Source organism: Erpetoichthys calabaricus, chromosome 5 (assembly GCF_900747795.2).
Source record: "Erpetoichthys calabaricus chromosome 5, fErpCal1.3, whole genome shotgun sequence".
In the NCBI taxonomy this organism is placed as follows: Eukaryota; Metazoa; Chordata; class Cladistia; order Polypteriformes; family Polypteridae; genus Erpetoichthys; species Erpetoichthys calabaricus.
This window is the reverse complement of record NC_041398.2, coordinates 20,579,243-20,591,363: the sequence shown is the minus strand read 5'-3', so window position 1 is coordinate 20,591,363 and position 12,121 is coordinate 20,579,243. Positions and strand designations below refer to the sequence as shown.

At 43.2% G+C, this 12,121-nt stretch overlaps 1 protein-coding gene across 1 annotated transcript in view; it reads right to left on the bottom strand.

Annotated features, from left to right (window-relative positions):
• Positions 1–10,615, bottom strand: part of LOC114641652 (zinc finger protein 665-like) — a 76,141-nt gene extending 65,526 nt beyond the window's left edge. Inside the window, exon 1 of the mRNA XM_051927764.1 lies at positions 10,094–10,615. Coding sequence (XP_051783724.1) covers positions 10,094–10,484 — 391 coding nt within the window. The 5' untranslated portion in view covers positions 10,485–10,615. The remainder of the gene's footprint in view (positions 1–10,093) is intronic.
• Positions 10,616–12,121: the final 1,506 nt, after the last annotated feature.

Here is a 12,121-nt window from a genome sequence, read left to right as displayed (position 1 = left end):
TTTTCTGAACTTGACTTCTAATTGTAGACACATAGATGAATTGGGTTTCTGCATTGCTGTTATTTGCTTGGTATTTTCCAAAATGTAGATGTATGCAAGAAGAATGATAGACACTTGGAATAAGCTACCAAGTAGTATGGTAGACAATAGGAATTTAGGGACTTTGAAAGCTCAGCTTGAGGTTTTTTTTTTTAGAAGAATTAAGTGAACAGGACTGGTGAGCTTTGCTGATCTAGATTATTCTAATGTTCTAATGTGCATGTAATTCCAAAGAAATAGTGCAGAAGATGCAGGCTGAAATTGCTTCCTTCAAAAAAATCAATAGTTTGTCACAGGAAATAGAATTCGGTGTAATCGCTTCATGTGACAGTGCAGTAAGAGTCAACATTAGCCACAAAGGAGTCAGACCACCGGTGGTCGATATAATGTTGCCCGATTGTGAAAATACTTTCTTCCTCTGCTTTTTCTTAGCCTGCTACCTACTTTGTAACCTTTTCATTGTAAACCTTGTGAGGGACGCCGCCACATGGGGACTGCCAATCTGGCCGGTGCTGTACTGGAAATCTTATCTGGCCGGGACACCCACAACATGGAAGAACAGGGTGAGACAGCTTGTGCAGGACATTGTCTTCCCCCTGGAATGCTATATGGCACCCCCCGGGCTTGACCGCAGATTCCAATAGGGCATGTAGGAAATTGGGAGTTCGTCAGCTCAGCCTGGTTGGGGTTCCATGGGTGCGGACAGGGGGTAGCTGAGGGGACTAGCGAGTCCTACTTTATTGGACTTCAACTTCACCTGGAAGTGCTTCCAAGCAAATGTTTTGGGACACAGGAAGTGCTCCTGGGAATTACATAAAAGGAGCAGCCCCACTTCAATTGAGGGGGCCAGACTTGAGAGCAGGAGGACGAAGCTTGCGAGACGAGCAGAGAAAGAGATGATGAGAGTGGCAGAGATACAGAATTGTGATTGTGGGGTGTGAAACGATTACCTATGTAAGATATTGACACAATAAAAACCTCTCTGCTTATTGGAACTTGAGTTCAAGCCTGTGTGTGTGCTGGGAGTTTGGGGAGCTGTGGGACCACAACTTCACAAGATCTTGCCTCATGGGATGAGGATGATCTTGAGAACTGTGAGGGATCAGCCCAAAATTACACGGGAGGAGCTTGTTAAGTATCTGAAGGCAGTTACCAAGAACACCATTGGTAACACACTACTATGCTGTAACGGATTGAAATCTTGCAGTGCCTCGCAAGCTCAAGAAGGCACGTGTACAGGCCCGTCTCAAGTTTGCCAGTGAACATCACAATGATTCAGAGAAGGCTTGAGAGAAAGTGCTGTGGTCAGATAAAACCCAAATCGAGCTCTATGGCATCAACTCGACCCAGCTTGTTTGGAGGAAGAGCTGTATACCCAAAGAACACCATCCACACAGTGAAGCACGGAGTTGGACACATCACACTCTGGGGCTGTTTTTCTGCTCACTCCATGAGGCAAGATCTTGCATGGAGCTCCAGACGGAGGGCAATTGATGGTCATTTTATATTTATCTTCCATTTCCGAGTAATCACACCAACAGTTGTCCCCTCCTCACCAAGCTTCTTGCTGATGGTCTTGTAGCCCATTCCAGCCTTGTCCTGGGCGTCCTTTGACAGCTCTTTAGCGTTGCCCGTGGTGGTGGAGACGTTGGAATGGAAGACATTTGATTTGGTGGACAGGTGTGCTTTATACACATAAATTGAGATTAAGAGTATCTGGAATTGATTGATTGGCTGTGTGCCCACATGGCACACAGATTACAAACTGTGGGAGCTAAAATTCTGGCTGGGTTGTAGGGGATCAAATACTTGGTCACTCTCTGACATGCAAATCAATTTGTAACTTTTATGTGATGTGTTTTTTCTGGATTTTGGTGGATATTCTGTCTCACTCCATTAAAATTAAACTACTGTACAAATGAGACACTGTGCATTTCTTTGTAAATGAGCAATCCTACAAATTCAGCAGGGGATCAAATATTTATTACACCAACTCGAAGTAGATATGGAGAACCCAGCTAAACAAAGGAGACAAAAAAAAAGTCATACTTGGTCATTCATTGAGGCAAATCTCCTGGTATTCCATATTTGTGAGTGGCAAACGTATGTGAAGCTAGCAGGTAATTTGAAAGTGCGATTAGCGTCAGGTGTTGTCAGTCAATGTGATGACAATCAGTTGTGAATGGGCACCCTGTTTAGGCTTCATCTTCAAACATGTCTGTCCAGTGTCAGTGTATCATCACTGTGGGATAAAGGACATTTCAGTGGACCTCAGGAATAGAATTGTTGATGCTCATCATGCTGGGAAAGGCTACCAGACCATCTTTAAAAAGAGTTTGGACTGCAGCAATCCACTGTCAGATAGATTGTGTACAAATGGAGGAAGTCTAAGACTACTGTTACTCTCCCCAGGAGTGGTCAACCAAGAAAGATCACACCAAAGTCAAGGTGTGTGATTGTCCCATGAGATCACAAAAAGAAACAAATGGGTCACTTCTAAGTAACTTAAAGCCTCTCTCCTCTTCTTCTTCTTCTGGCTGTTCCCATTAGGGGTCAAGACAGCAGATCATCTTCTTCCATATCTTCCTGTCCTCATCATCTTGCTCTGGGACACCCATCACCTGCATGTCCTCTCTCACCACATCCATAATCCTCCTCTTAGGCCTTCCTCTTTTCCTCTTCCCTGGCAGCTCTATCCTTAGCACCCTTCTCCCAGTATACCCAGCATCTCTCCTCTGCACACGTCCAAACCAACACAATCTCACCTCTCTGACTTTGTCTCCAAACCTGAGCTGACCCTCTAATGTCCCCATTTCTAATTCTGTCCATCCTCGTCACACCCAATACAAATCTTAGCATCTTTAACTCTGTCACCTCCAGCTCTGTCTCCTGCTTTCTGGTCAGTGCCACCGTCTAAAGCCCATGTAACATAGCTGGTCTCACTACCATCCTGTAGACCTTCCCTTTCACTCTTGCTGATACCCGTCTGTCACAAATCACTCCTGACACTCTTCTCCACCCACTCCACCCTGCCTGCACTCTCTTCTTCACCTTTCGTCCACAATCCCCATTACACTGTACTGTTGATCCTAAGTATTTAAACTCATCCACCTTCACCAACTCTACTCTTCATCCTCACCATTCCACTGACCTCCCTCTCATTCACACACATGTAATCTGTCTTGGTTGTCCTACTGACCTTCATTCCTCTCCTCTCCCCTCTAGAGCATATCTCCACCTCTCCAGTGTATCCTCAACCTGCTCCCTACTCTCACTACAGATCAGAATGTCCTCAACAAACATCACAGTCCACAGGGACTCCTGTCTAATCTCGTCTGTCAGCCTGTCCATCACCATTGCAAATAAAGGGCTCAGAGCTGATCCCTGATGTAATCCCACCTCCGTCACTCCTACCACAGACCTCACCACTGTCACACTTCTCTCGTACATATCCTGTACAACTCTTACGTACTTCTCTGCCACTCCTGACTTCCTCATACAATACCACAGCTCCTCTCTCCTCACCCTGTCATATGCTTTCTGCAGGTCCGCAAAGACACAATGCAACTCCTTCTGGCCTTCTCTAAACTTCTCCATCAACATCCTCAGAGCAAACATCTCATCTGTGGTGCTCTTTCTTGGCATGAAACCACCCTGCTGCTCACTAATCATCACCTCACTTCTTAACTGAGCTTCCACTACTCTTTCCCATAACTTCATGCTGTGGCTTATCAATTTTATCCCCCTGTAGTTACTACAGTCCTGCACATCCTCCTTATTCTTAAATATCGGCACCAGTACACTTCTTCACTCCTCAGGCATCTTCTCACTTTCCAAGATTCCATTAAACAATCTGGTTAAAAACTCCACTGCCATCTCTCCTGAACACCTCCATGCTTCTACAGGTACGTCATCTGGACCAACAGCCTTTCTATTCTTCATCCTCTTCATCGCTGTCCTTACCTCCTCCTTGCTAATTAGTTGCACTTCCGGATTCACTATCTCCGCATCATCCAACCTCTTCTCTCTCTCTCTTCATTCATCAGCCTCTCCCCCATTGGTTAAATGTTAATGTTCAAGAGTCCACCACTGAACACTGAAAAACAGCGGTGTGCATAGCAGGGTGGCAAGGAGAAAGCATTGCTTCCCGTCCCATGTACAGTTTCCTGAAGAGCACTTGGGCAAGCCTGAAAGCTATTGGAGTCATGGCTTATGGACAGATGAGACCAAAACAGGAGTTTTGGATTCAAATGAGAAGCATTCTATTTGACGAAAGAAAGAAAGACCCTACCTTCCATCATGAGAACCTCATCCAAGACATGGTGGTGGTTGTATCATGACATTTTGGGCCCATTTTGCTGCATCAGGGCCAGGACAGTTTGCCACCGTGGACAGGAAGATGAATTCTGAATTATACCAATCAGTCAGTCATTCTCCAACCCGCTATATCCTAACAGGAACATGGAAAATGCCGACGGGTTTGCTAACTTTCAAGCACCACTGTAATCTGTCAAGTTTGAAAAATCGTGTTAAAATTGGACATACGTGTAGGAAAATGCCCCATTTCTCATAGGGGGGCTAATGATTATGACCTTAACTGTATTGTGCACTAAAACAGTCCAAATGAAAGCTGTGGTACCCCACAGTCACTCGTCTCTCATCAAGATGTTTCATTGCACAATACGACTGTCCACAGACATGTCACTGTCATTTAAAAAAAAAAAATGGATGGACCTGTGCTCGGATAGTATGAAGGATTTGAATTTGACACGAAGGACCCTGCTGGTGCCGTTATAGTGGAAAGATCATCATCTAGTGTCACAGATATTCAGGAACATTAGACATGCTAACACAAGCTCCTCTTTACTTGAAGTATCCAACAAATTTAAAGGGGACTTACTGGCTTAGGCACGTTTCATGGAATCGTGGTATATCCACCCCCCAGTCTGCCCACTGTGTAAATGGACTTGGCTTGTTCACCGCCTGTCTGTCTGGCTCCCCCATCTTCCTGGTGAGGAAGGCAGGCTCTATTGTTGGCATGGAGCTGGACAGTTTGACATCCGTGGCAGAGCGACGGGCGCTGAGCAGACTCCTGTCAATTATGGAGAATCCACTGCATCCACTGAACAGGATCATCTCCAGACAGAGCAGCAGCTTCAGCGACAGACTGCTGTCACCGTCCTGCTCCACTAACAGACTGAGGAGATCGTTCCTCCCCCAAAACTATGTGACTCTTCAATTCCACCTGGGGGGGGGGGGGGTGGGGGGGGGGGTGGGTTAAACGTTAACATTATATAAAGTTATTGTCTGTCTGTATACCTGCATTGTTATCACTCTCTAATTTAATATTGTTCTTTATCAGTATGCTGCTGCTGGAGTAGAGGAATTTCCCCTTGGGATTAATAAACTATCCATCATACCCCACAGATGTGTCTGCTGTGTTAGTCACCATCTGGTGTGACTGAGTGGTGGATGTGTGTGCCCTGCAGTGGACTGCAATCCATTCTCAGGCTGATAAATAGGACATTCTCCAAAAGTTGCAGGAGACCCCAGGTGAAGGAAATGGAAGGACAGGATCTGACAAATGGAGATGATGAAGCGAGTCTCTCTCAGGTGGATTTCTTACCATGTCAAGTGGTCACTGGTGACCTTCACTTTGTTATTTTCACTGCTCTTACTAATCCTTATTTTCATGTTATTCCTCACATAGCAGTAGACAGACAGACAGACAGATCTGTAAGGCACATTATGATAGATTACATTAGGATAGATTAGCTAAGCGTTGATAGGTTAGGATAGATTAGATAGATTAGGATAGATACAGTTACGTCCATAAATATTTGGACAGAGACAACTTTTTTCTCATTTTGGTTCTGTACATGACCACAATGAATTTTAAATGAAACAACTCCGATGCAGTTGAAGTGCAGACTTTCAGCTTTAATTCAGTGCGGTGAACAAAACGATTGCATAAAAATGGGAGGCAACTAAAGCATTTTTATAACACAATCCCTTCATTTCAGGGGCTCAAAAGTAATTGGACAAATTAAATAACTGGAAATCAAATGTTCATTTCTAATACTTGGTTGAAAACCCTTTGCTGGCAATGACAGCCTGAAGTCTTGAACTCCTGGACATCACCAGATGCTGGGTTTCCTCCTTTTTAATGCTCTGCCAGGCCTTTCAGTTGCTGTTTGTTTGTGGGCCTTTCTGGCTGAAGTTTAGTCTTCAACAAGTGAAATGCCTGCTCAGTTGGGTTAAGATCAGGTGACTGACTTGGCCATTCCAGAATTTTCCACTTCTTTGCTTTAATAAACTCCTGGGTTGCTTTGGCTGTATGTTTTGGGTCATTGTCCATCTGTATCATGAATCAATTTGACTGCATTTAGCTGGATTTGAGCAGACAGGATGTCTCTGAACAGATCAGAATTCATTCGGCTGCTTCTGTCCTGTGTCACATCATCAATAAACACGAGTGTCCCAGTGCCACTGGCAGCCATGCACACCCAAGCCATCACACTGCCTCCACCGTGTTTTACAGATGATGTGCTATGCTTTGGATAATGAGCTGTTCCACGCCTTCTCCATACTTTTTTCTTGCCATCATTCTGGTAGAGGTTCATCTTGGTGTCATCTGTCCAAAGAATGTTTTTCCAGAACTCTGCTGGCTTTTTTAGATGTTCTTTAGCGAAGTCCAATCTCGCCTTTCTATTCTTGAGGCTTATGAGTGGCTTGCACCTTGCAGTGCACCCTCTGTATTTACTTTCATGCAGTCTTCTCTTTATGGAAGACTTGGATATCGATATGCTTACCCCCTGGAGAGTGTTGTTCACTTGGTTGGCTGTTGTGAAGGGGTTTCTCTTCACCATGGAAATGATTCTGCGATCATCCACCACTGTTGTCTTCTGTGGACGTCCAGGTCTTTTTGTGTTGCTGAGTTCACCAGTGCTTGCTTTCTTTCTCAGGATGTACCAAACTGTCGATTTTGCCACCCGTAATATTGGAGCAATTTCTCCAAAGGGTTTTTTCTGTTTTTGCAGCTTAAGGATGGCTTCTTTCACCTGCATGGAGAGCTCCTTTGACCGCATGTTGTCTGTTCACAGCGAAATCTTCCACATGCAAGCACCACACCTCAAATCAACTCCAGGCCTTTTATCTGCTTCATTGATAAGACATAACGATGGACTTGAACACACCTGCCCATGAAATAGCCAAAGAGTCAATTGTCCAGTTACTTTTGAGCCCCTGAAATGAAGGGATTGGGTTCAAAAAATGCTTTAGTTGCCTCACATTTTTATGCAATCGTTTTGTTCACCCCACTGAATGAAAGCTGAAAGTCTGCACTTCAACTGCATCGGAGTTGTTTCATTTAAAATTCATTGTGGTCATGTACAGAACCAAAATGAGAAAAAAGGTGTCTCTGTCCAAATATTTATGGACCTAACTGTACATTAGGATAGATTAGGATATATTAGGATTAGGATAAAAGTAGATTAGGATAGATTAGACTAGATTATGGTAGATAGGATAGATTAGACTAGATTAGGATAAATTGATAGAGTAGGATAGACAGATTAGATTAGGGTAGATACATTAGGATAGATTAGGATATATTAGGATTAGGATAAAAGTAGATTAGGATAGACAGACTAGATTAGGGTAGACTAGGATAAAGTAGATTAGGATAGAGTCAATAGATTAGACTAGGATAGACAGATTAGACTAGGATATATACATTAGGATAGATTAGACCGACTAGAATAGGACATAACAGAATAGATTAGGATATATTACATTAGACTAGATTAGATTTGATAGATCAAGTAATCTAAAGAAAAAAAAAGTGCTTGAAGCTGCCTGCGTGTTATGGTGAGACATTGTGACTTCATTTATAGCAGCACACTTTAAATTAGGAAATGAGATCATTCATTATTAAAGTTAACCTTGTGCTCGGTTTTGTCATAACAGTTTTGCATATAAAGACGACTTATTCTGTAAACCAAAATGTTTAGACAAGGCTTGTGATTATGAACAATTTCTGGACCTTTGGATGTTTTAAATGGCAGAGGGGTACTGTTGGAATGTACCTTTTATCCCAGTGCTCATTGGTGGAATTGAAATCTTTACCAGCTACTAGATATAAATGAACCTAAGTGATAACTGGAGCTGTTCTCTTAAGATTAAGCTGGCTTGCGATGGAGAGTCGTGCTGCTCACATAGTGAGCCTCCACCAACTAGTGTAAATTAAGGATGTCTTTGAATTTCATTTATAACAATGACTTAAGACTCTTTTTAATTTACTAACAATAGATAAACAGAAAGATAATATAGAAACTTATAAACCCTAATGCATTCCATCTTTTTCAGCAAACATCAGGGAATCAGGTTAGATGCAGATAATTAGGATATAGGCAATAAAATTGAGACACACTAGCAAGTAGTGAGGAAGTGACTTGACTACCCTCATACACAAATGACCACAGGATCGTCGAAAAAGAACTGAGCAATACCCTTAATTTCATAACTCATTAAAAAATACCACTGTTTGGGTAGCTGCACCAGTCATCCTCCACCATTAGTATCACTATCTGATAGACGATATGAAAGGCACTCTACGTGTAGTACCAGGGTGTTGTACCGTATTAACCATTATGAATGTAGTGAAAGGTCAAGCTTCACTAAAGGCACAGACAGACAGACTTTAATATGATCTTGCAGTGAACATTCTTTATCTCCAATGATGGTCTCACCCCCTTAATTTTGTCTTATTCTGTTGACATTCACCTCCAGCACAAAGGGGTACCACAGGGGCCCAAGTGGAGAGCTGACCAATGGAAGTTTGTGTTTTCCTTCTTTGTATTTAATTTGATACAATTGTGATGCCTTACAAAATAATTCAAATTAAACAGTAAGCCTATCTATGCCTTTCCTTACATTAGTAAAGCTTGGCGGTGCAGTGGTTAGCACAGCCGCTCATATCTCCTGCCCGATGCCTTGTGGAGTGGCCAGAGGGGTTGCTTTTGGCAGCTGGATTCTGTCCGTTCAGTTTGGTCATTTCTGCTGTCTCATAGTTAGTATTCTTGGGTCAAATCCTGCATTCGGACGTTGTCCCTATTGGCTTCACATGTTTAGATCTGCACAAGCTATTCTCAGGAGACTGCAGCTTTTCCTTTCACCGTCTCAGAAAACATGCAGGTGAGGTGCACGGAGGGTATTCTGAACTGGCCCAATATGGATGTCAAAGGGGGTGAAGGGGCGGACTGGACTGGCACCCCCAACAGCTCTGGTGCCCGATGGGTCTGCTCCACCTGTGTGTGCGACTTTGAACCACGGAGTTTACGGACAGACGCCTTTGGACCAAAATTACGCCAGTAGATTTAACTGCATGGTTGGAAGGATTCTACACGTTTGTTTACTTTCTTCAAGATATTCCCATAACTAAAGCACACCTGATGGATCTTCTTAAAAGCATGCATTCTGATTCTTTTATTTCATTGGACCTAAAAGTCTGTGATGGTTTACTGCTACAACCCCTGGCAAAAACTGTGCAATCCCGACTCCTGGTGGATTTCCACTCAGCTGTTTAACTTTGTTACAAAAAAATAAATAAATAAAACAAATCACAGATACGACACCAAACTCTTTAATTTAACAGCTGAACATTCCGACATTTTAAAACATACCTCAAATGAAATTGTTGTCATTAATGGCACATTTGTTTTTGTTTAGACCAAATCAAGGAAAAAAAAAAAAAATAGTAAAGATAGACAGCTGAACGGACATCCTCCAAGAGTCGGGATTCCACCATTTTTCCCAAGGGTTTGTACAAACACGACTTTATGTGGGAAAATCACGTGCCGGACCCTTTCAGGTTTTGTTTGGAATTTGCATAAACCTTTCCAGTTCACTATCTGGCAGGTCGGTCGTTAGTCGGTATGCACTCGAGTCACTCATCTATTTGTGTCTCTCACTCTCATTTGCACCCACTAAAAACACCAAAACAAATAAACCTTCCCAGTTTCCCTTCCTTTAACATTTAAATCCCATTACTCACCTATTCCCGCACTCCTAGAGGACTTCTGCTCTTCTGCGTCTCTCCCGTTCCCTTCAGACTCCGATAACTCCGATTTCAGCTCAGCAGAATGCTGCTGGGTAGCCAGTTGTCCCGTATGACCAACCCAGGGTTGTAAACTGGAATGAGACTCTTCACCGACCTCTTGCTTCAAAACATTCCCAGTTTTGTGCTTTTGCAGTTCACGACTAACTGACAGATCTTCACATTCCTCAACTTTATTGGCGGCAGCCTTCTCATCTTGAAAAATTGAATTTGTTTCATCAGAATCCTCCGACTTTACGCACAAGTCTGTCAATGCGCCCCACTCACGATCCTCTTGCTTAATGTGTACCAGTCGATCCTCCATGTCTTCATCCCTGGCCGAGGCCATAGCTCTGTTTAAAACTATTGTGTCTTCACTCCACTGTCTGCTCTTCTCCTTTTAAGATTTCTCTTCTCATGCGGACAGCCCTGTCCTGGAGGCCATTAAGACACCTCACTACGTGGGAACTGGGCAGGTGGCTCCGTTTTTTAATTCTGTCAAAATAAGAGTGATAGAATGACTTCATACAAGGTTATCAAAACGAATAAATTAAACTTCCCTCGTTTGCTCGGCCCTGCTCCGAGAACATCGATCCAATCCCCTCCTCAAAAAACAAACACACTCAAATTCAAAGACCAAGACGACCCTTCTAACCAAAATGACTATGTTATGGCTGAGTGGTGGCTCTCAACGAACTCGGTGTCACTGTCCGAGTGTGCCATGTGATGGACTGGCACCCTGCCCAGGGTTGGTTCTTACTTTTAACCTGATGCTGCTAGGGTGGGCTATGATCTCCCACGCCCAGATTAAGCATAATGGGTGAACAAGAACCTGGGCAGGGGGCACCTGAAGGAAAAAAAAAACCAGGAAATTTTGGACCTGCAAGCATCTCAATGGCTGTCTGTCTCTTCTCATGTGCATTTTCTAAAACAATCACAAACTAAAAAGTCATTTTGGAAGTCCCCATGGGTTTCCTGAACTATCTGTATTGATGCCATTCCAACAGCTAAACTTAAAAGAAGTGGTGAGGCGGGCGGCCTTCTGCTGTTATGCACCTAAAATCTGGAATAGCCTACCAGTAGGAATTTGCCAGGCTAATACAGTGGAGCACTTCAAAAAACTGCTGAAAACACATTTTAACATGGCCTTCTCATAATTTCACTGTAATTTAATCCTGATATATATCCAATTCATTATAATAAACTATCCATGGTAGCTCTAAAATCTGTACTAACCCCTACTCTCTCTTCTGTTTCTTTTTCCGGTGTCCTTTTGGTGGTGGCCAACAAAGCACCACGATGTTCCAACAGTGAAGAATTAAAAGCCAGAAGTCTGCATGTCCATCATCATCAAGTCCTGCCGTGAGAACCTTAGACACAAGAGGACTATTTCATTTATGTTAGGTAGAATGTCCAGAGGGGACTGGGTGGTCTCGTGGCCTGGAACACCAGCAGATTTTATTTTTTCTCCAGCCGTCTGCAGTTTTTTTTTTTTTTTTTTTTCCTGTCCCCCCTGGCCAACGGACCTTACTCTTTTTTTTTTTTATGTTAACTAATATTGTCTTAATTTCTTATGTTATATATTTTTATTTACTGTTCTTCATTATGTAAAGCACTTTGAGCTACTTCTTTGTATGAAAATGTGCTATACAAATAAATGTTATTATATAAAGAAAATTAAATGGCCAGGCGTCGGCTTAGTGCAGGGATTCTCAACTTGGGAGTATAAACAATCTTCTGTATTATATATACAGTGGAACCTTGGTTCACGAACGTCTCGGTACACGTACAAATCGGTTTACAACCAAAAAGTTTGCCAAACTTTTGCCTCGGTTCACGAACAAGCCAGGTTCCCTTTCACTTTGTACATGTTCAGTCTCTCCCTGTGCATTTCCCGTGCAGCAAGCAAGAGAGAGCGAGAGAGCTCGACACATGAGCGCGCGCGCGCACACACACACACAGGAGCGCAAGAGAGAGGCGCACGTG